This window comes from Balaenoptera acutorostrata, chromosome 11 (assembly GCF_949987535.1).
Source record: "Balaenoptera acutorostrata chromosome 11, mBalAcu1.1, whole genome shotgun sequence".
Classification (NCBI taxonomy): domain Eukaryota; kingdom Metazoa; phylum Chordata; class Mammalia; order Artiodactyla; family Balaenopteridae; genus Balaenoptera; species Balaenoptera acutorostrata.
The window spans coordinates 103,781,569-103,805,595 of record NC_080074.1 but is presented as its reverse complement, the minus strand read 5'-3'; the positions used below and the strand labels follow the sequence as shown (position 1 = coordinate 103,805,595).

Below are 24,027 nucleotides of genomic sequence, written 5' to 3'. Positions count from 1 at the left end.
CCACGAGCCACAACTACTGAGCCCGCATGCCACAGCTACTGAAGCCCGTGCGCCTAGAGCCCATGCTCCGCAACAAGAGAAGCCACTGCAATGAGAAGCCCGCGCACCACAACAAAGAGTAGCCCCCGCTCGCTGGAACTAGAGAAAGCCCACGCGCAGCCATGAAGACCCAACACAGCCAAAAATAAATAAATTAAAATAAATAAATTAAAAAAAAAAGAAGACATCCAGCTTGTTCTGAACCAGAGTAGGTGCTTGGCAAGAAACTGGTCAAATTTGGGGCCTCAGGAGTCCCCAAACAAGAGGTGGGACCCCCAAGGAAGAACATCCCCCTGGCTGAAAACTGGAGTTGCTAGAGAGTGATCTGGGGGGCGGAGCTGGATGGAGTGTGGAGGGGGGATAGAGCTCAGGAGATGTGCGGGCTCGGTGGGCAAGCTTCCCCCACCCCACCCCCCGGGGGGCTTGTTCTGCTCTGCTGGTCCAGTAGCAGCATTCAATAATCCACAGAAGTCAGAGGGAAGTCAGATTAAGTGAATGTCACTTTGAACACAAAAATATTGGCATTGCAATGGTTCCTTCTTAAAGTGTTCGGCAAAGACTTGGAGGCTATTGATTTAGCCATCTTGTTTTTGCTGAGTGTAACGCAGTCATGGAGATGGACTAGTGTGTCTCCTTAAACTAACAAAAAGGATAACAACACTCCACAGGGCGTGCCCGGGCCAGGCTCTCCGGCTGAAGCTGCTGCTGGGCTCTCCCTGTCGAGGCGCTTACATGGCAGCTGGGGCACCCCGGAGCACTGCCCAGCTGCCCTCAGTGCCCCTCGATGCTGAGCAGAGGTGGGGGACTGGTGTAGCCAGGCCCCAGTGTGCTCTGTGGGTCTGGTGGGTAGAGCCTGCTGCCACCCAGAGAGTTTTCTTCGGGTGGCTGCAGAGCTCAGGGAACCAGCCTCGCCCAACGTCTGCAGCAAGGCTGATCCAACGTGTGGACAGGCGAGGCCGTCTCACTGGTCAACGGCATCAGGAAGCTCCTTGTCGTTTGCCCCCCTCTCCCCGCACTGAATTCCTGCAGGGCCAATATAGTCTCAATAGATATCTTCTGTCAACAGACCCAGTTCCCAAAAGGACTCAGCCTTCCTACTTACTGGTTGGCAACTCAGCGAAAGCATGTGAAATTTGATCTCTGGTCCCCAACCTGGGGTTCCCTAAACCCCAGTTAGGGACTTTCAGGGATACTTACAGCTTTTGAAAAGTCTGGTGGAAACTGTTCCCACCTCGTGAAACAGTGCCAGTGGGAACATTAGCCCTCTTGGCTCTGGCTGGCCTGGCTGACGACAAAGTGCAAGGACAGAGTCTGGACCTTGCTGACGGACAGGGCTGGATTCGTGCTATACTGACCGCCCTCTTCATCCCCCAACCTGACCCAGAGGGTCCCCCAGGCCCCCCTGCTGGCCGTCAGTCACTGTGTCACCATCTTCAGCCACTGCCTTGTCATCTTCAGCCAGTGACGGATGCAGGGGGAGAGGCGAGCGGGGCTTCCTGTGCCCCCACTGACAGCCTGTCCATTCTCAGCTGGTGGAGGGAGGGAACCAGGGTCCAGCTCACGGCAGCCCACCCACTGCAGCCTGACAGCCTGGCCCTCGGAGCTGGGAAGGAGTGGCAGGTGACGGGCCCGCCGGCAGGCACCGAGGGAAACAGCTTCGCAAAGGTTTCTTGCTGCTCACCCACCTGACCAGGGCCCCGCTGACTGCCAGCCTGTGTAGACAGCAGTGCCCACCACCCCCAGCGCTGCTTGTGTGCAGTGGGGAGGGGCCTGCAGGGGTGCCGGCCCCCCGGGCACACTTGAGCGTTTGTGCGGACACGCGTGCATACTCACACTCACGGTGATGGTGCAGGTGAGCAGACGTGCCGGCCCAACAAGACAGATGTGCTCAGACGTGCCTAGACCGGGTCCAGCCCCTGACTGATACCCAGGCCATCGGAGGGCAGCCCCGTGGTCGTTCAGAGAATAATCTCGACCAAGATGCTGGCGTGACACAGGAGGAGGGCAGGGCTGTGGACTCCCCTGCAAGGTGGGTTCCCCCCGGGGACGTCCCTGGTGGATGGAGGGCTCACACAGTGAACGGGACCGTCGGGTTCACACCAGGCGAGGGGCTCGCGCCCAGCCTGCAGAGCCCCCCCAGCCCGTGCCCCCATCTTGGGGCCCCCCGAGCCCAGCTGGCCCAGATTCTCCCATGGACCCCAGCCCCACCCACCTCAAGCAAGTTTTCTAGACAGAAGAGTGAATGAAATAGAATGAGCGCTTTCTGTCACAAAAGACGAAGCATTTACTTCCTTCTGGCTTCACGCTGGGCAACCTGGGGCCCCCAGCTTCTCTGAATTACTATGGAAGTCGCTTTGCTTTGGGGTGAAAAAGTGCCCCCCCTGCATCTGGGGACGGGGACAAATGAACTGGTCCCCGTGGAGAAACGCTGCCACTCTGGAGTGGGGTGGCCCGGGGTCCCGGTACCGGCGGGAGAGTGTGACATCAGCCTGGCATCTAGCCCTGCAGAGAACTTGGGACCTATGGTTATTTTTCGATGATATGCACGAATCCCAGGAAGTTGGAAGGCAGCAAAGATAATCGCAGCACCATGTTTTTTGGCTTTGGTGCAGTCTGGGGTTGCTGGAAAGCTGGCCTCCCTTTTAATGAACTGGCATCGGTGACCCCCGGGCCCTAACAGCGCCCGGAGGATCCCCGGGCAGGAGGGGCAGTCCGCCCCGGGGAGGCTGCTGGGCCCCCTGCTCGTGTGGGTAGCCCCTGTTCGGGGAGAGTGCGGTTTTGGTACAGTTGGGGCTGTGCTGGGGACAGCGGTGACCCCCGAATGGGAAAGAAAACACCCGTCACCAGGGACTGAGCTGGGCCCGCAAGAGACTGGGGAGGCGAGGTGTGACCTTTCCTGGCCTTGGCCTCAGCATCACGGCGGTGGGAAGGAGGACGAGGGGACTTCAGGACCCGGGACACGAGGGCCGGCGTGGGGATCTCTGCCCACTTGTAATGGCCACGTGGAGGGGGACGGGCTATGGGGGTCTCATGAGTTGATACGTGTTCTTTGGAAAACTGCCAGCACCTGTGCTCTGTATTTCCTAGGATTTTCTTTTAGTTCTCCCTCCATACCTGGGAAAGTTCTTCCTGAAAATTCCGATTCACCCCCAGTATGACAAGCTAAGGAAGGGGCTATATTCTCTCTGGGAAGCAGTGGGGCTCCTGTAGGCCACGTGGTAACGGCCTGGTGGTCTGGGAGTGTGGGCCCAGGAGAAGTAGGCTCCGGGCAGAGCACCCCCTCTGCTCAGAGCTGCACCTTCTCAGCGGCTCCAACTTTGCAGGGTCTGTGATTTGGTTTAATCAGGAAGGATTTTACTCCCACCAACATTAAGAGCTGAAGATGGTTTTAAAAACCTGGGCTTCCTGAGATTCAAGCCATGGACAGGAGACCCCCGACGGGCATATGGCTAGAGACGGGGCTTGGGGCCAAGGTCCCCCAGGGGGACCTCTCCCGGAGAGGGGCCCAAGGCAGGTCCCTGCCCCCGGCCCTGGCGGCTCCACCCCGCCTGCGCCGCCCAACCCCGGCCCTGCAGGAAGGAACCGGGCCACCGGACACTCCCTTCCAGGTGAGAAGGCGTGGTGGTGGGCAGAAGGCTGGGTCTTCTGGGGGGCAGAGCCAACCCTCCCTGCCCACCCGATGCATTTCCCAGGCCGGGGGGAGAAAAGCGCACCCAGCAGAGGCACAAGGAAGGGTGCTGAGCACGGGTGGAGGCTCACGGGCCCAGTGTAAGCCTCCCAGAGGGGTCAAGGTTCCTAGCCCTGGTTCAGGGTTCAGGAGCAGGGAGGGAGCACAGCCTGAGCCCAGCCCCCTGCGGTCCACGGGAGCCCATGCCTGGCGAGGCTCTGGCTGTGGTCTCCCAGCAGGCTCCGCCCCCGGCCTGGGGGTTCCGGCAGTGAGCCCACAGAAGTGCAGGGAGGGGGTTGAGGGTCCCCGGCCCGGGTGGGGGGCTGCAGGAGCCATGATCTCAGGCACTTGTGGGTCCCAAGGGGCTGGGCACAGAGTAGGGGTTGTTTCCGGGAGCTTCTAGGCCAGCTGATGCTGACGTCGCAGGCCTGGCCGATGGGATTTGGGCCCCTGAACTTGCGAAGGGCAGTGGGACGGGGACAAGGTCGGCCGTTAGTAAAAATGCAGCTGGACCCTCCGGTGCAAACAGCAGGTGAGAATCATCCCGCAGATCTGCCGGGTGGAGAGAGCAGAGGGGCAGAGAAATCAGAGCCCGCTAGTGTGCCGGCCAAGGGCGCCCCGGAGCCGGGCTTCGCACCCCCAAGTGCCCCCTGGGGACCTGATCAGGGGCAGGTTCCGACTCAGGGGGTCTGGGGTGGGGCCTGGGACTCTGCATTGCTAACAAGCTCCCAGGTGATGCTGGGGGTGGAGGTGGGGACCACTTTGAGAACCACTAGCCAAGAGCGGTACTTCTCACACTTGGATGGTCACGGATCGCCCGGGGACCTTGTTATGCTGCAGATTACAATTCTGTGGCCTGGGTGAGGGCCTGCACGTCTAACAAGCTTCCCGCCCACAGGGCGGCTCTGTGGTCCCAGATCTTCTCTGGAGATGGCCTGATTTTATTAGATTCCGAACGGGGACACCGCCACTCCCTCGTTGCTGGCTGAAGCAGCCTTTCTCGAGGAAAGTCTGTCTACGTCTTGCTGCTCTCAGATACCAGAGAAAAACAAGGCCCCGGAGTCGATTCTCTGGCTGATGTGCAGGAGGGGAAACTGAAGCTCTGAGTGGAGGGCCCAGGACTGTCACCAGCTCATCTTGTAAATCAGCTCGGGACGCGGCACCAACCCCAGGCCCGGGCAGCCTGCCTGCCAGCCCCTCTGTCCCGTCTCCGAGCGGCCCGGAGTCGGGCAGTGCTGGGCAGTCGCCTCCCACGTCTCACTCGCCCATCTCTAAACGCAGAGGATGAGGACCTTTGTTCCCCACCTTGTTCTGCTTGCCTCCTCCTTCGTCCTCTCCCTCTCCTCCCTCGCGCGCGAGGATGCATCGAGGACGAGGAGGTGAGGCCGTGTCAGGCCAAGGAGGCCCAGGACTGGGACGGTGGCCCTGATAAAGACGGCGCCGCTGGCTTCCGGCTCCTGGCCCGCAGGAGGGGACCCTGGGAGGGCAGCCCATGACTGTGCCGTGGACAGGGGTCCAGGTGGGTTTCCCAAATACAGGAAACAGCACCCCATCTCTCCCAGCGGCTGCTGCTGACCTGATCTTCCCAGGGTACCTCCGGATGCACACGGAGGAGGGCAGGCTGATGAGGACGGCCTGGGGCTGGCAGACCCTAGCTTCTCTTTGAGAGACTCAAGGAGAGAGCAGAGGGCGAGCCCTTCTATGCCCCCTTCCTCCCTCCCCTCTGTCCCCACGCGGGAGTTTCACCCCCTGGGAACCCAGCTTTCAGCTTTCAGCCTTGGTGCTAAGAGCAGCTAATCCACCTCTGGGATTCAGAGCCATGGGCTCAAAGGCGGCTTAGGAGGTTATCTCATCTCCCGCTGGCTTTAAGCAGGTGGCTGTCACAGTCATTCCACCCAGGCGGCGTGCAGGCCCTCTGCCCTGTCCCCACCTCATGGTTTGAGGACTTGTCCTGGGGGGTCATCTTGTCAAGGGGAGGCCAGATGGGAGCAGCTGGACCGGCACAGACTCGTGGCTGCGTCCCCTACGGCACGGCTCTCACGCTGGGGAGGACCCGCAGGGCCGAGCGTCCAGCACGCGCACCCTGTACATGACATGTGTCCCCAGGGTGCCCCCGGGGAAGGCACGGCGAGGTGGACGTCAGCGCGTGTCCAAACACACACACACACACACCACCCTGATGCATGCAGAGGGGCAGACGATGTGCTCATCAACACGTGGGCACATGTACACACGTGTACACACACACATGTGCACACACACACATACACACACACCACTTCAATGCATGCAGGGGGCCGAGGATGTGCACATCAATGTGTGTGCACATGTGCACACACATTCACACACACACGCACACACACACCACCCTGATGCATGCAGATGGGGAATGGGCCCAAACTATCCAGTCCCCGAGGGACCCCCAGTGTCCCGTTCCTGATAGAGGACAAGTAGGACTCAGCACAGACGGCTGTGAGCAGAGAACACACAGGCCGAGGGGGCTGCAGGAGCAGGAGGTGGTAGAGGGTGGGCTGGACAGGCTGCTGGGCTCAGCCTGCGTGGGGCACGGGTGAGAGGTGCCCTCTCCTGGCAGCCTGCCTGGAGGCGGTGTTTGCCGCATGCGGGCTTTTTAACAGGGAGGCCGGCATGCTTTTAGCCTCTTGTGAGGTTTTTGGGACAGCACCCGGCTGTCATTACAAGCATCAAGGATGGGCCAGGGAGGTCCAAGAAGCCGTTCCAATAAGATCTTTCAGTTCCCCTTTAAATGACCTGCAGATCCCAATCTCGCTGTCCTGTGGGTTTCCGGGCTCATGTTTCCATCCTACGCTGTGGGAATGTCAGGGTGGGAGTGGGAGTGGGTTAGCTTCTATCTGGGGCTCTGTGACTTGGGTTCAGTCATAACCTCTGAGCCCCAAGTTCCCCTCTATCAATAGAAAAACCTCCAGACCGTTCACAGGTCCAGAGCCTTCCCAGTGAGATTCTTTGAAACCCAGTATGACAAGACCAGCACCACGGCACCCAACCCCTTCTGCACCCTGAGCCTGTGAGAGGCTCCCCAGGGCCCTCAGGATAAACCTCCCTCACCCCCCAGCCAGCCAGGGCTTTGCACGTGCAGTCCCCTCACCCTGGCATGCTTCCCCCTTCTGCTTCTTTCTGTCAAACTCCTTCAAGGCTTAATTATATATCACTTCCTCCAGGAAGCCTTCCCTGACTGCCCATGATGGTTCGGGCCTCCTATGTGCTCCCCAAACCCCAGGGCTCACACTGTGACTGTGCGTGGCTCCTGTGTTCTGTATGTCTCCTCCCCTTGAGTGAGAGCCCTTAGGAGAGGGGACCACGTCCTGCCGGCTGGTGTGGCCTGGCACTGGGCAGGGCGCCTGGCACACAGCAGCTCCCGTTACAAAGCTGACAAAGAGCGCTCGCCCTACCCCTCCTCTGCCCACCCTGCCCCTGAGAGGGAGGCTCCCGGATTCTGTGTGTGAGGAGGACAGTCGGAAAAGGCGCTGAGCCACTGTATCCTTTTTAGATAGAAGCTTCCTGGCCAGAATACGCTGGCAATTAGCTTCCAAAGTGACCTCAGCGTGGACAGCCTCCAAAGCGCACCCACAGAAGGGGACGTGAGGGTGGAGCTGGGTCCTGGCCGGGTGCCCCAGATGTAGGTCAATAGGTGGGGCCGTGTTCTCAGCCCCGAGCACACACGTGAATCACCTGGAGGGATTTAAAAAACACCCGTGTACAGGTCTCACCCCAGACCAACAGCCAGGATGTGTGGGGTTGGGGCCTGAGCAGTGGTAGTTTTTAAACCTGATTCTACTGTGTGTCCAGGGTTGACACACCCGCCTAGAGAATCTTCGAGTTTTTCCAGGACTACAAGCCTATGATTTGGGGCACTTGCGGGTCTGGAAATCCAGTGTACGGAGTCACCCAAGACGGGAGGGTGGAGGGGCCCTGCCAGCTCTTGCTGAAAGCGACAGGTGCACCCCCAGAATGCAGAGCCTGGCAGGTGCGGGACCTCCGTCCTTCAGGGTCCCCACAAGCCCCCAACCGCTGTCCCAACCTACAGCCAGAGCTCTGCACTCTTCAGGGACACTGCTGGCTGGTTCCAGTTCTTTAAAAGTTGTCCAATCGGGCTCCCCGTAAATTCCCCTTCCTGTTTCTGTCTGTCCTCCGGCCCCTCCCTCCCTCGCAGGACTGTCTTGGGGGGTTAAGGACCGGGAGGGTGCAGTCCTGTCCCCAGCTCCTGACCTCTCCCACTGCTGACTTCCAGGCCCCCAGGGCTCTTTCTCACGTTTCTGCTCCTGGCTGCACGCTGGACCCACCAGGGAGCTTTACAAGCACACTGCCGCCTGGCTGCCAGCCCCAGATGGCGTTATTTAATTGTTCTGGGGTGCAGCCCAGGCCTGGGGCGTTTTAAAGCTTGCCAGGTGACCTCAACGTGCAGCCCTCAGAGGCTCCAGGAGGCCCGTCCCCCTCTTGCATCCTGGCCATCCAGCCTGCCAGCATCTCTGCAGGCAGACCAGCGTCTGGTCCACACGCCCTGGAGGCACACGCGATGTCTGGCTGGAATCAGGTTTGCTACGTTCGTCGTGTTTCCTGCTTGGTCTTCAGAGTATTCGTGAGACATCTACCTAACGTCCCAAGAAGCGGCAGCACCTCCGTCTCACTGAGGCGGGATCCTTCCCAGGAAGTAGGAAAATCGCGGGAGGCCAAATGCTTCCTGAGGGCTCTCACGCCAGGCTCAGCTCCCGACTCCTGCTTCCTTCCATCGGATCGGCTCTGGCTTCACGTTGAATAACTGGGCTCCTGTGCAAGATTTCCAGGACGAGAGATCGCTGCTGCTTAAAAAAAGGCTTGCAGACATCAGACTCCTCCATTTTCCAGGTAAAGAAACTGAGGCTCAGGAGGGAGGGTGGTTCCCCCAGATCACACAGAAGAGGGGGCTCCGTCTACCATGGGGGCCCTGACTCCTGGCAAGACTTCCCCCTGTTCCTGAGGACAGGGGGGCATGACCTCTTGGCCTTGTATCGCCTGGGCCTGGGGGTCTCCAAAGCGCCAGGCTGGGCGGGTCGGGGGAAGGTGCTGGGTGCCTGGTGGAGGATGGCAGCCGGGGGGCTGGCCTGGTTTGAGCCCCTCCTCGAGGCTGGGTGGTAGCTCCAGAGCCAGCCGGCAGGGGGCGCTGGAGCCCGGGGCTCGGCCACCGCAGCGGAATGGACGGAGAAAATGGGCCAGGGATGGGGACCCGGCGGTGGCCCGGTGACACTCTCTGGGGCGTGAGCACAGTCCCGCAGGGCGCTGTGGAGGATGAGCCGCACTTGGTGGGGGTCAACGGGGGGCTGTGGGCACCTGCCCTCGACCTGGTGACCCGGCCTCCTCAGCGTTACTCCTAGAGCTGGACTTGTCCCACCCTGACCTCAGGCTCAGCGGTCATCCCGCTCCCTGCCCTTGGCCTCACTGCTTCATCTTCAGCTTCACGCTTTTGAGAACAGAGGTCAGGAGGAAATGGACGGAGAGTGCGGCCCAGGTCCGGCCAGTGTCCGCAGAGCAGGCCCCCAGCACCTGAGGTCGGCGACAGGTGTCCGGGAAGCTCGGGGGGAGCAGGAGCTGCAGTGCAGAGCGTCCCCCACCCCCGCCCCGGTTCCGGCTTGCGGCTCCCCGGGGGTCAGTGCGCCGGGCAGAAGGCCTGCCTGGGTGGGTGCGAAAGGGCCGTGTGAGTGCCCCCCACCTGCCGCCCCCGGCTCGCTGCGCCTGCACCTGAGTGTGGGTGAGGGGGGCAGGCTGATCTGGCCAGGAGACAACTCGGCTCTGTTGAGAGACGCTGTGCCCACGTAGAAACGATAAAACGGTGGTGGGTACCATTTTCTGAGCGTCTGCTGTCTGCTCAGTGGTGAGCCGAGTGATCTATGTGCACGATGCCCGTCCCCTCTAGTCACCCAGCTGGGTACGATCAGCTCCTTTTTACAGATGAGGAACTGAGGCTGCGCCCGCAACTAGACTCCTGGGTGGTGGCCGGGGGAGGGGTGTGGAGCGGTGAAACGGAGCAAAAGGCATCGCTTATCCTCAGAGCACAGAGCTGGGTGTACATACCCCCAGGGGCACGCACACGTGCATCACACACACGCGCGCACACACACAGAGGAATGAGCGCGTGTCCATGCTTGAGAATATACACATATGCACAGCACGCCTAAACACATATGTGCATCCGGCCCCGACCACGTACACCCAGGTGCATGCAGACACACCCATGGACCCACTCGGACCCCAGCAGGCTGTGCACACACACCCCCGCGTGCACACACAGAGTGCATGCACATACCTGAGCCCACACTCCCACTCCTCCCAGGTCTCTGTTCCTGACAAGTTCAAGGTGGCCCCAAGGCCCAGGTATTTTCCTTCATGTTTTCTGGGGAAGAGAGTGAACCTGGCTGCAGAGGGAAGAGGAGGGGATGGGGGAGGAAGGGGCAGGCAGGGCAAGGGTGGGCAGAGGGCCAGGATCTGAGACCTCAGCTAGCGAGAGAGGGCTTCAGAGTTCCAGACACTGCCCCCCGCACCCAAATCCCTGCTCCAACTCACCTGCAGGCAGGCCACCCCGATGCCCACCGCCCCCATGAGCAGCAGGTGGTCGGCCAGGAACTGCTCCAGCTTGGTGATGCAGCCTCCCTGTAAGGTACGGAAGGCAGGTCACACACCCCTTGTCCCAGAAGTGCGTGAGGATGGGGAGGGAGGGCTGGCTGGGGTGCTACGTCCACCCAGCTCAGCGAGGCCAGATACTTAAAGAGCCTTTCAAGTGCCCGTGGGCTTCTCAGGTGGCCCAGGGGCGTGCCACGATGTCCCCGAATCTCCCAGGAGCAGCTGCCGCCCCCGGGCTCCGTGGGGACCTTGGAAGGCCCACCGCCGTCTCGTGGCCAGTGAGTGAGTATGATCTCCACCCCGCCCATCTCGAGCCTTTCCGGGCCCCCTGCCCGCCCCGGCAGGACGGGCGCTTACCTCCACCTTGTAGATGTTGGAGGGGTGTGCCCGCTGGCCGCAGCGTGCCACCACGGTCTTGCAGCAGCTGTCGGGCACCCGGCGGCCCTCGGCCTCTGGAGACAGGATGTACGTGCTGTGCTGCCAGTCGGCCGAGCTGTTGCTTCCGCAGCATCTGAACTGGAGCAAGAGACGGGGCTGGAGGCGAGGAGACGCCCGGGGTGGGGCGGGGCCCCCGAGCCCCTCGCTTCTGGGGCCACAGGACAGCCTTCAGATCTTAATCCAGTCCCTCTCTGCTTCCGAGATTTCCTCCCTTCCCCTCTTTTGAGCAGGAGCCTGGCTCTGCGGGGCCCTTCTCTTCAGGCGGGTGGAGAGCCGGTGGCAGGAACGCCCATCACCACCTTTTTTGTTCAGCCATGTCCTTTAAGGAGATTGCGCTGGGTGTCCCTGGGGCAGGGAGGGTCTGGGAGAAGATGTGGGGAGATGGGCGCCAGCGGGTCCCCCAGGGAGTGGGGCTGTGTACCACTGCGTGCAGGCCCAGGGCAGCACCAAACCACCAGGGGGTGCTCTCCTGGTCATCCAGGGAGGTAGGACACCCCCCCACTGGCGCAGGGTCCCAGCCTTCCCAGAGGCTCAGATGCCCCCCATCCAGGCCTCGAAGCCTCAGATCCCCTAGACCTGCAGGACACAGAGGTGTCCCAGAGGCCACCACACAGCCAGCTCAGCGCTGAGCAGAGGGGCCGGCGTGAGTGCTGAACAAGACCAGGGTCTTCCGCACGGCTAAGGGGTGTGGGGAGCGCCAGCCCAGGCCTCAGGGGAGCCGGACAGCTGGACACGGTTTACTTCCTGCACCCCGAGTTGGGGGACTGAGCCTCAAGTCCCTGTAGGGGCCACAGAACACGGCTGTTGTGAGGCTCTCTGGTGTGTGGGGTGGAGGTACATTTAGTCCAGTTAACAAGCATTTATTAGGCGCCTGCTGTGTGCCAAGAGTGAAGCTAGGCCCTGGGCCTGAACTTGAGTCAGAAGCGCCTGGCTTTCCCAAGCTTGTCACTGACTATCGCGTAGTAGGAGGGACGGAGATGCTCACGTGGACGACATACGCCACGGGCCTGTGTTCACGCACGTACGGTGACCACGGGGGGCCCCTCGCTAACCGCCTCCTCTGTACTGGGCTCGTGGCCGAGTGCTTTACGTGACCCGCCGCTTTCAGGCCTCACAGCAGCCCTCGTGGAGGTACCTGGTTATCCCCACGTTACGGGGGGCAGAACTGAAACCAGAGGGGCTTAGCGACCTGTGCAGGTGGCACACGAGGACAGTCCCGTGGGATTCCCAGCACCCGCCATGCTGTTCCCTGCTGTCCGTGCTGTTCCCTTCTGCCTGATTCCTCAGGTTCCTCTGCTGCCCCACGGGACCTCCCTGCACTTGGCAAGCCTCCCACATAGGAACCGTGCAGGTGCTTACATCCTGCTGTAGACGGTCTACGGAGGCTGTGATCTCTGCAGCGCCGGGCTGCCTGTAGTTCTCGGCCAGGGTCCGGGTCAAGTGCTGCTTCAGCTCTTCGCTCAGCTAAGGAGGGTGGAGAGGGAAGGTGCATCAGCAGAACCACCCACGGGCCCGCCCCCAGGCCCGCTCCAAGGCCACGCCCACTACTCTAGAGCTCTTTGAACTCGAATGTTGCTATGGCTGAGGCCTCCCACACAGTGACCTGGGACCCCGGGCGGGAGGCGGGGTCCCTAGAGCTGGTGTTGCAAAGGCTGGGGACCTGCGTTAGGGGGAGTGTGATGGGCAGAGCTGGGAGACAGGTGGGGCCCCAGAGCTCAAGGCTGGTGGGGGCGCGGGTGAGGCTAGGCACCGGGTGCCTTTAAGTCCAGTCGTCCCTGGGTACCTGGGGGGTGGTGCCAGGACTGGCACGGCTCTCCTGCGGATGCTCAAGGCCCTTGTATATAATGAGATGGTGCAGTATCTGCATGTAACCTACGCGCATCCTTCCGTACACTTTGAGTCATCTCTAGATTACTGATAACACCTAATGCAATGTAAACGCTGCGTAAATAGTTGTAAATACAGTGTAAATGCTACGTAAATAGTTGTGCACGGCGCTTTCACTACCGTGGGCCCGGGTTCGATGCCTGGTCGGGGAACTAAGATCCCGCAAGCCACACAGCACGGCCCCCCTCCCACCACCACCACCCCCCAAAAAAAGTTGTGCACGGCAGATTCAAGTTTTGCCTTTTAGAACTTTCTGGAATTTTTTTTTCCAAATATTTTTGATCTACAATTGGTTGACTCTGTGGACCCGGAACCCATGAATATGGAGGGCTGTCTGTATCTGTTGATTTTTATTTTGATTACGAGGTGATATTCAAAATATTTACAATCGTTATCCTGAGGACATCCATCAGTCGTATGGGCGCTGGCGTGAAAGGACAGTGCAGTCATCTGTCTCTACCAGCCGAATATCACCCTTGAGTCACTGAGCACCCAGTGGGAGGGGACCTGACCATGGCATCCTTGTCCAATGCAGGCGGGCAAAGCCCAGGACCACCTGCATGTCGCTGCCTCCCCACCCCCATGCACCCCTCCCCGTGCTGTCCCTCCTGGGGGAGCCGATGGGGAAAGTATGAGGAGGACGCTTCACTCACCCTCTGGTAGTACACGTGGGCCAGGACCCCCGCCACCAGCTCAACAAGGAAGATCGCCAGCAACAGGCAGAAATACTAGGAGCGAGGAGAGAAGGTGGTCACGGCTGGGTCAAGCCTGGGCAGGCAGCCGGCCCTTCAGGACCTCTGACAAATGCTTGCCCAAAGCTGAGGGGGACTCCCATCACTCACAGCTTCTTCCTCCTCTTCCCAGCAGCCCTGGACACCCCCACCTCTCCTGGCTGCTGGCCTGGAGTTCCCCACTCCACCCTTCATGCACCGGTCTGCTGTCAGTTCATTAATCCGTCCACCCACCCAATGTTTATTAAACACCTACTGTATGCCAGGTATTGTTAAGTAAGGCAATTATTGGCCTCAATTGTTGGTGGAAGGGACAGATAAGTAAGTGACTACAACGTTGTGTTATAAATGCTACTATGGGTGAGGCCCTAGAAACTATAGGAGGCCCCAGGTCGGGGAGGGCAGTCAGAGAGGGCTTCCTGGAGGAGGTGACACCTGAGTGGCATCTCTAAGGATGAGATGCCAGGTGAAGGAAGTGGGAAGCACATGCCAGGTGGAGTGGAGAGCGTGGGAAGCCTGGAGGGTACAGAGAGCTCCGGGGCGTTGGGGGGGGGCTGCAGTTCAGGGAGTGGGGAGAGCCGGTGAGGCTGAGCGTGTTGATGCTGGCTGGGCAGCAGCAGCCAAGGCTGGGGAACAGCAAAGCAGAGATCCTGGGAAAGGCACCGCCCTTCAAGGCCCTGCAGGGGGCTCTAAATTCCCCTCACCACTGCTCTGCACATGTGTCACAGCCCTGTTGGCTGGCTTCCAGGCTGTGCACTCGGCTGTGACCGGCAGGAGGATGGGCCTGCATCCCTCGCCCACCCCCACCTGGTGTCACTGCTTGGTCCTGGGGTGCTCTTACAGGAGCCAAGGGGTCAGAAATGCATTCCAGGCCCACGTGGCTGGGAGGGGACAGGGAGAGGGAGAGGAGGAAGGGGAGGAAGAGGAGGGAGGTACTGTTGTCTGCAAGAGGCCCCTCTGGGGCAGCTCAGCCCGTCCCCCTGAGCACTGGCTGGTGCTGCCTCCTTCCCCCCTGGGCCGCCCACCCGCCTGGCCACGCCAGGGCCGCAGCCCCTGGTCACTGGATCACTGGATCACTGGGTTCCAGGGAAGGCTCCGCCTGGGGGCGAGCTCTGAAACTCCAGGGCTTATCAGGTAGGGAAAGGAAGGAGGGCAGGAGGGGATACAGATGGCAAGGAGACAGCTGCGGGGAGGGGACTGCGGGGCCAGTTCCGAGGTGATGCCTGTCCATGGGCCTGCAGGCCTGGCCCGGACACCTCCCAGCCCACAGGGGAGCTGCACAGAGAAAGAACTTTCCACCCAAGAGCCAGGCTTCCTTTCAAGTTAAGTGAATCCAGCCCCCCCACCCTATCTTACTGGGCCCCATCCCTCCCAGCATCAGAGCTGCCAGTGGTGGGGAAGCGGGGATGTGGGGAAGCGTTCCCGGTCTCTGCAGGAGTGGAGACCGCCGGCCCTAATCATCTGTCGGGCCTGAGGCAAGAGCACAGTGGAGGTCCCTGGTCTCCTTCCCTCCTAGCCCAGGCTCAGCGCTGCACCAGGAGAGCCTGCGTGCCCGAGATCTGTCCGTCCCCCACCAGGGGCACATGCCCGGCCCGCAGCTCCTCTGACACGGCGGCCCCTCCACTTCCCCTGCCTGCCCGGCACCGAGGCCGCTCTCCTCCCTACGCGCAGTGACCGCCAGTTGCTCCCCTGGCTTCCTCGGTGCGCGCCGCGTGCCCACACCAGCCGTGCTGGGGGAGGGCAGCGCTGGCCACCTTCCTTCTGCAGCGGGGGCCGAGGCTCCTCTCCGTCACCCCTCCAGCTGCGGGTCACGTGGGAGGGTGGTCCTGGAGACATGGCAGTGTCGTGCTGCTCCGGGGACGTTGCTGCCACAGGTGCTGTTGAAGCCAGGCTGGGGAGGAGGGTTGATGGGAAGGGAGGGGGACCCAGCCACATCCTGACACGATGGCAGGCTAAATGAATACCTGCCAGGCCCTCAAAACTGTTCTGACGCATCAGCAGGCATCAAACAGACTACCCAACCTGCCGGAGTCGTCAGGAGGGGAAGGGCGGTCCCGAGAGGCTGTGACGCTCCCTCCCACCCAGGAGCTCCGGCCGGCCGTAAAGATGCCTTTGTGAGGGGGGTCAGGGCCGGGCTGGGCTCCTCGGGACGGAGGGCGGCTGGGTGGTCGGTGGGCATGGGCACTGGTTCCGGGCAGTAGCTCCAGCGGCAGGAGGGCTGCAGGTGTGTGACTCACCTGCGCGGGGGAGGCCCTGAATCATACAGAGCTCGGGGTGACAGTCCCCACTCACTGGGATCCTGCCGCCCCGGGATCCTGGCAGCCTGGCTTCTGGAGCTGGCCGGCTGGAGCCTGGGCAGCGGGGCCGGGCTGGAGGGCTCTGCCATGTGGTGCCCTGAGCTCTAACACGCCTCGCCTCTGCCCTCCGCCTTGCCCTCCACCAAGCCTCCCCTGACGCCCCGGGTCCAGCCAAGTCATCTCCCCCCACGGTGCGGGGGGCTGTCTGCGCGGACAGTCCTGAATGCAGGCCCAGCCTCCCAGCCTCCACGCCTCTGCCCTGTTCCCCTGCCTGGAGTTCCAGGCCTGCCTGGCTTTCCACACGCAGCTCCGCCACGGCCTCCACGAGCCCGCCCTTGGGCCCCAGCCACATGCCTGCAGCGCTTCACCTGCCTCGCGTCCCGACAAGAGCTCCCGCTCTGCTCCTTCTCCCCCAGACCCAGGTACCACCCTGCCTGCCTTCTGTGCCTCACGCCACAGCCCCGGGTGTGGGTGTGGCCTCCGCGGGGGGGGGGGGGGAGGGATGTCACTTCACCCACTGCTCCCAGGAGCCTGCTTCTGGTGCTACTGTGCTGTCTCTCCAGGATGACCGTGAGCTTTTGGGGAACAGGCACCCTGTCTCAGGTTCCTCCGGCTCTTCCGCAGAGCCTGGTGCCGAGCTGGGTCTAGATGCTTGGAAAGCAGCCCTAGATTAAGATCTGCAAGTGCGCTTCTTACTAAGCGTGCCTGTGAGACGGGGAACTGGCCAGAGCACGCAGCCCACACGTGGGGGCAGCAGCTTAATCCTTTTCTGATCCGTGGGTGGCGTGGAATTATTACTTTCATTTCATTTATACCAGTGGTTCTTCACCTGGCACGATTTTGCCCCCAGGGGATGTCTGGCAATGTCTGGAGCCATTTTTTGTTGTCACAAGTCGGGGAAGGATTGCTACTGGCACCTAGTGGGTGAAGGCCATGGGGACACGGCCAAGCCTCCCACCGTCACAGGGCAGGCCCCACGGCAAAGATGATCTGGCCTAAATGTCAAGGCCAGTGCCAAGGCCGCCGAGAAACTCTGATTTACACATTTACCTTCAGGTTCTAAGGCTGATGCTGGGGCTTGATTTGCATATGTGCCCGTATGCACTATTGGAGACATGACAAAAAAGATCTGAGGAAGGTTCTCTGGTTCCTGAGAAGCCTGAAACAACATGGACAGAAGCAGGTGAGGGGTTTTACCCTGTACCTGCCTTGGAGGGCAACTTTGGGGCAGGAAGTTGCTCAGCCCGACTCAAGGAAGGATCAGGGGTGCCTACAAGGCTTCAGCTGAGGGCACGCTAGGACCCGGGGTGCAGAGAGAAAGCTGCTGGCCTGGCTGTGCCCTGGGGCCCCTGGGTAGGTCCCTGGGGAGAGGTGGGCTCTTGAAGTCTGTAGATAATGGTTGATTCTGGGAAGCCTGAAGAGGTAGGTTCTGGAGCTACAGGCTACCCGCTTTAAACTTGGTCTGGTGTGGGTTTGGAATTATTGAACAAAAGTCAGTGAAAAGCTCTCAGATCCCCTGTGAGTAATTTGGAGAGGTCATGTTTCAGTATAAGTCAGGACGTACTGGACCCTGAGCCCACCATTCCCAAGAGACCACCAGAATTCCTGGCCTGTGGCTTAGCAGGTGATGACCCAACTCAGGGGGTGCTGCCTTCTCCGGAACAGAGGAAAGGCAGGTCTTCTACAGTGGGAGCAGTGGACAGCATCCCTTCCACCGAAACACCCCTGAAAGCCCCAAATTAGCCCTCCCGGGCAGAATCAGTGCATTATCCTCCTGGGGGGTCCCCAAGCGCACACGCTGGGTGCTCCCTGCACGGCCCCGCTCATCACAGTGCTCTGTGGGCACCAGCATCACACGTGTGTGTGTGGAGAGCCTACAGCCTGGCCGAGGCCACGTGGCCGGCACATGGTTGAGTCTGGAACTGAACCCGGGGATTCTGGCTGCAGAGCTTTGTGCTCACGTGCTGGGTCACCCTGATGGCTGATGGGTGGGCTTACGGGCTGGCTGAGCTCACAGCGTGGGTGGGGGGCAGGGTTAGGTGGATGCTGGGTGTCAGGTGGTGACAAGAGACAGAGGGGAAACCCAGGCACAGGAGGGTCTCTCTCCGGCCCCCATGCAGCCTTCAGCCCTCAGAGCCAGCCAGGCAGGCTAGGCGCGGCCCCTCCTGGGCAGGTTCCCCGGCCCCCAGCAAAGGGCCCTGTGCCTTCACGCCTGTGCTGGGGTCATAGCCGCAGCTCTAACGCCCACGTCTGTCCCCTTCGCTTTACTCAGCCCGGCCTGACCGTCTGAGTGTCTGGACCCTGCACAGCTGGGCTACACCTCGAGAGTGCACACAGGGCTGCACCTTGGTCTCTGCGGGCCCTGCCGGTGTTCGCTGCTCCAACCACGTCTGTGCTGTGCAGCTGACAGCCGTCAAGCGTGAGCTTGGTCAAGGCCTCCACAAAGCCCTCCTGGAGCCAAAAGGTCCTGACTGCAACCCTGTGGCCCTCGCCCTTCCTTCTGACCCCGCCTGACTCACGGGCCTCACGCCTGTCCTGCTCCTGGGAGTGTATAGGCTTTGAGCCCTGTGTGCCCTCCTGCTCTGCCCTGCCCCTGTGTACCGCGGGGCAAAAGGAACCCACCCCACGCCAACTCCCCCCTGACCCTCAAGCCCCCTGTGAGCTTTGCGAGCAGCCGGCCTCACACTCAGCCCCACCCCCAGTCCTTCCAGAATCGACCACCAGAATCCTGGTCTGACAGAAAGCAGTAGTGAGAATTCCAAAGAAAGCTCTTGTAGCCTCTGCCCCCAGAGCCCTCCATAAGGACACGCCACTTCCAAATACACCAGACTGGACCCCAGACACAGAAGGGACCAGCCTGGTAAGCACAGAACGGGACCCAAACATTCTCCTTCACCCCTGTACCATCTACCAAAGTTTTTTTTTTTTTTCCCTTTAATTCTCTAATGGAACAGTTTGAACTGGAAGGCAAAGTTGGATATTTTCTAAAGCTACAGATCCCAAACGAAGCTGAAACAGCACAGGACTCTCTGAACCAAACCGATACTTTCTTTAATAAGAGGCTCTGCAGGACCCATGCAGAAATGTTCCTCCTTGTGACATTTAGGTGATTAATTAGAAGGTGAGTCTTCAGATGGATTTACTCTGCATGGGGCCAAGCCAAGATACGGTTTCTGGGGCAGCTTCACTGGTGCCCACAAGAGCGGGCAGCTCGGCCCAGCTGGTGTCATCCTTGAGGTAAATTTTAAGGACTTTATACCATTGGACTTGCGGAATTTCTCCACGGGATTGATTCTATCACAAAGAAGGGAGCTTGGCCGAAGCTTTCCTCCTCTGTCCCCTCTGCATTCTGCATGATTAGCGATGGAAACCAAGCCACAGCTGGAAACCGGGCTCAGTGTCCAGGCAGGCGGGGCTGGGGTAGAGGGGCCGGCCTACTCTCGGGGAGATAGTGAGAGAGCAGAGTCAGGGTGCAGCCGAGATTAAGTCACGGGGAAAAGAGCTGGCCTGCAGCCCCCAGTTTGGCTGTGTGAGCTGATCACAGCCGTGGGAGGGTCAGGGAGCTCGGAGCAGCCAAAGAGGCCGGACCGGAAAAGGCGGAGCCAGATGCTTAAACGGCAGTGACCTCAGGGCTCGTGATTTTCTGGTAATTAACCGCAGGCTGGAGGCTGTCAGGGCTCAGGGCGCAGCTGCCCGCCTGTTCGTGCAGAAAAGAGAGGATGTAGATTTTGGAGCCTTGAGCCATTCCAGTAACAAGATGTCACTGCTGGAAGGATGAAGGTGACCTCTACCCTCCTGGTCCAGCCCAGGCTGTCCAGCCACGGCGACTTCAGCTCTGGGCTGCTCTAAAGGATGCCAGAGTGTGCTCTGGCCCATGTCTGATGCTAATACAGTATTGTGTGCTGGCCCAAGGGGCTGGGAGCAGAGAAGACAACCGGGGCTGGGGAGAGGAGAGCCGGTCCACAGAGGGAGGGGCAGTTGGAAGAAGGCAGAGGAGGGAGCAGATTGGCCGTGGGGAGGCAGGAGGCTTTCAAGGGACACATCTAGAGGATGCAGCTGAGGCCGTCCAATGCCCGAGCCAAAATGTTGGGGGTCCAAAGATCATACTGTGGGGTCACAGGAGGAGAACACATTTCCAGAACCACAAGCCAAAGCCAGGCATCCACTGGATTTCAGGCTAGGACTGCTGAGAGTTCAGCTGTGTGGGCAGAGAGAGCAGGGTCCAGAGGGGATGGCAGGGCCTGGCTGGGGGGATGAGGACCAGGCTCCCCTGGGGGTAAGGGGCCCAGGGACTTGGGGGATGCCACTGCCTGATGGGTTTGGGCTCGGGAGGGGGGAAGTCACCCACTGCTGCCTCCTACGAGTCCCCTGGGAGGGCCTGGATGTCCCTTGGGGCTGACTTCTCACGGGCCCTGGAGAGACGTCATACAGCCTGCGGGCACCTGTGCTCACGCCGGCACAGATGAGATTGTGCAAAGGGCTGGGGTAGCACGAAGCAGGTGGCAGGGACCCCAGGATGGGACGGGTGCCAGGGTGCCCAGCAGTGGTCGTTCTAGGACAGAGTTGGCTACTGGGGGAAAGGGAGGCTGAGCAGAGCTCCTGCCAAGCCTGGAGGCTAGGAAAAGTCCGGGGGCTCGGAGAGGTCAGGGGCTCTGGTCAAGCCAAACGGGAATGTCAGCCACCCACACGGTCCTCTGTCCTTTCATACAGGTGTCCCGTATTCCCCACGAGCCTCCAAGCCAAGACGGGGTCTTAGTCCCTTCCGCCTCCTCTCCCCTGCCCGCCCTGCCTTGTGCCCAGAAGGGCAGGAAGTCTGGAATGTGCTGGAAATGCTTGTTGAGGCGGATGAATTAGGCGGCCCCATCAGTGTAACTTGGAGCATGAGTTGCGGAAAACTGGAGAGGAGAAGGTGGCGGAAGGTAGCTGGCTATAAAAACTGCCCCTTGTAGACGATTTGCTCCTACAAGCAGGCGGGAATCAGTTATATCTGCTGCAGCCCAGGAAAGGTGGGTCTTGAGCCCTGAAGGGTGCTGGTCAGAGAAGAGAGTGATGTCACACAAGGCGCCCTGGCCTGGGAGTCTGGCCTCTGGGACAAAATGCTGTGTGACCCTGGGGGAATCCCTCACCCTCTCTGGGCCGTCTGCATGAAATGTGGGGCTAAGATGGGAAGAATGTCTTGGTGCCGCAGCTGCATCCGTCTGTGCAGTCAGGACCAAGCCTCCTCTGTCCTGGCCTCCTGCCTCCCTGCAGGGACATCTAGAAGGACACCCGGATTCTCCCCCCATCCTTACTCACGGCTACTCCAATCTGCTTGGCCAGTGGGCCTCCCTCCCTCCCCTTGGGGCCAGCCTGTCCTCCGGATGCCACATTCTCTGCTCGCCACCGCACGGTGGGTTGAGTGGTACCCTTCTTAGGCGTGTACGCATGTCTCCTCAGAGCTGGAGTTGCTGAGGCTTCTGGACACGGGTGTAAAGCCACACACTCTCATCAGCTTCACTAGGAATAAAGATGACATTTGACTGCCATTTCTCTGTTTCCTGCTCTTATGCTCCATTGATTCTAAGCACCCCTAAAGCCTCCGTGTGATGTACGGTGAGATGGAAGAGGGCACCCCGTGTCCCAAGGCCAGTGCCAGGACCCGACACGAGGGCAGCATGTCCAGACGGCTGTCCAGCCACCACTCCCGTCCTGGTCCCAGTGGCGGAGGGGGCCTGCAGCCCCAAGTCTGTGACGCGCTGCTACCACTGCCTAGAGGTTCAGATCAGCCGGCGCACTCACCTCACCGATAGGAAGGAAGGTGGGTCCCGCCCCCTGCCTGCACCCGTGGCTCATGCTGGCCGGACAGGAGCTGAGACCAGCTCTGCAGGGCCAAAGCAAAGCGGGGGCAGTGCCCAGCTGCCCCCGCCGGCCACGTCCTTCCAGGAGTCCCATCAGAGTACAGCAGGAACACTGCTCTCAACAACCTTGCCAGCTGCCTACACGGGGGCTGGTGCGGGGGAGCTTCTCCTCTCAGATCAGCTCTCGCCAGCCCTCGCCAGCCCTCGCCAGGCCTTCCTTGCTGGGCGCGTGCTTGTGGCATAGGGTTTGTTTTAACGTTAACATAAGGAGTGAAATGATTCTGGGAAGGAAAAACGTCTGCATACACCCGGGGCCTCCAAATATTTGTTGAAGGACTATCTGCTGTCCAGATCACCTGCTCTGAGGATCTCCTCCGTTGAAGGGCTCAGTGATCAGGGCACTGACTGTGCCCAGCTAGGTGACAGGGACCAGAGCACATCCCTCCCGGTGACGTGGTTAAACCCAGACTCTGTTGAGGAAAGGAAGCAGGAAGCCGAATGATGGAAAGGCAGAGGATACTCCCCCAATCAACTCCGGGGTTTGGGACGCAAATAGATGCCGTTTACCAACCATCCCTGCCCTTCTGCAATGCACAGTACAGACACAGGCACACAGATGCAAAGGGACACAGACACCCACACACACTCTGCCTCTCCGAGGTCAGTCTGCTCTGAGACCTGCTCGGCCCCCACCGCGGGGTGATCACCCACCCACACGTAGCTGAGGTAGACTCATCTCCAACCCAGCCGAAGCACTTCTTTGGTGCACAGCCGACCCCTGCGCCCCTCAGTGCCCTGCAGCCCGCCCTCCACTTCCCAGTGCACCAGGTGGCAGGCAGCTGGGTAACTTGTCCCCAGTTCTCACCTCCCTGCTTCCCTTTTCACCTGGGACGCCAACGACGGGCCCCGAGTCACGAGAGGGTGCGTGTCCACTCCCTGTGTTGGAGGTGTCCAGGAAAAGGGGACCGTGCCAGCTGCGACAGCGGAAGGGCCTGGACCAAGCCGGGGTGACGGCCACGGGACCTCAGGCAAGTCTGTTTCTCTGCGGCTGAGGAGAGGGTGGGGAGTTCACTCCTCAGCCGCCTGGCAGCCCTTTCTGCGCAGCCCCTGAACCAAGTAAGGCCAGCAAGAAGGAGGCTGAGGGGAAGGATCTGCGGGGCCTTGAGAGGAAGGGGCCACATCTACCAGGCTGCCACGTGCAGCCCGGGGCCTCTCCCGCGTCGGTGCGACAGGCCCCTGCTGGGAGAGCGGGCTGGGGTGACCGCGGGGGCTCTCGTGCAGCATCTCCAGGATGGCTCTTGAGGTTATTCGTGCCTGCTTCCCCAGGAGCCTGGCGAGGGTCCTCCTGCCCACGCCAAGCGGATGAGGAGCGGCCCTCTCCTTCTGATGAGGCGGAGCTGGGGTTCCCCAAGCCTCGGCTGCAGGACGCATTCCTTTGACGCACCTGGGCAGTGACTCGAAGGTCAGAGTACCACCAACAGATGAGGCTGTGACCAGCCGGCTGGGTGGCTGGTAGGGCCCTGGCAAAGTAACGTGTGGCTGAGGAACCAGCCCGGGGAGGACACAGTCCAAGGCCTGGGCGAGGGGACCCGGGCACCCTCCACGCCGCCTCCATCCCCTGCTTCTACAGAGACAGTGGCCCAGCGAGCTGTGGGGACCCTGGGAGTCACGGGCCTAAGAATAACTCCGTTTATTCAGGCTCCTTCTCAAAGGAGCTGGTGATGGTGATGCAAATGATAATTATAGCCACACTTTATGATCTTTATATAATGTGGTGACTCGTTTCCTAAGAGCTAAAATACTGTCTCGTTCTCCTCCTCACTCCTCACCCCTGAACGGGGATGGGGATACCAAGGTGGCCGGGAGTGGCCGGGTGACTTCCCAGAGGTCCCGAAGCAGGCCAGGTGGGATGCGCTACGAACTGCTTTTCAGCCGCAGTCCTTCCTCCTTTGGTTAATCAAGTCTGGATGTATCTGATGGAAGTGTTGCAACTTGGGGTCCCCTCATTTTCAGAAACTCTTTCTACAACTTCCTTCTTTGAGTCCATCCCCTAAATAGAAAAGAACCCTTGACAAAGACCAGTCGAGCCTGAACCATCTATCCTAATCTTCATCTGGCTGAAGATACAAAAGTGTTCAGAGCCCATATTCCAAACTCTACAAATATCCCTTTCTTTGGATCAGGGTGGCATCTGTGCTGGTCATCGGCCTTGGGCTGAGATGGCCTGAATTATCTGGCTCTCTCACACAGCCTGTGCTAAAAAAGAAGATCTGGTGTGAATAATTTAAACCCTGTTCCCTTTCCCCCTTGCAGATTTCTGGCTCCGCGCTGATCATCATTTCAGCACCGGCGAAGATGTGCTATTCCTGTCCCCGATGAACATTTCCTTCTTGAGAAAGTGACTCTGAGGGGCTGCAGATGTGCTGGGGGAAGGGCTCGGGCCAGGACGGATGCCGGGCCGAGGGAGCTGGACCGCCCTCGCCAGGCAGCTCTTGGGGAAC

The 24,027-nt window shown here is 60.4% G+C and overlaps 1 protein-coding gene across 6 annotated transcripts in view; it reads right to left on the bottom strand.

The window, feature by feature from the left end:
- Nucleotides 1-2,305: 2,305 nt before the first annotated feature.
- Nucleotides 2,306-24,027, bottom strand: part of TSPAN11 (tetraspanin 11) — a 64,035-nt gene continuing 42,313 nt past the window's right edge. For all 6 annotated transcript variants that reach the window (XM_007170220.2, XM_057557594.1, XM_057557596.1 and 3 more), the window contains exons 5-9: nt 13,315-13,389; nt 12,134-12,238; nt 10,694-10,852; nt 10,280-10,366; nt 2,306-4,258 (exon numbers count right to left, since the gene is read on the bottom strand). In XM_007170220.2, coding sequence (XP_007170282.1) covers nt 4,199-4,258; nt 10,280-10,366; nt 10,694-10,852; nt 12,134-12,238; nt 13,315-13,389 — 486 coding nt within the window. In that variant the 3' untranslated portion in view covers nt 2,306-4,198. The remainder of the gene's footprint in view (nt 4,259-10,279; nt 10,367-10,693; nt 10,853-12,133; nt 12,239-13,314; nt 13,390-24,027) is intronic.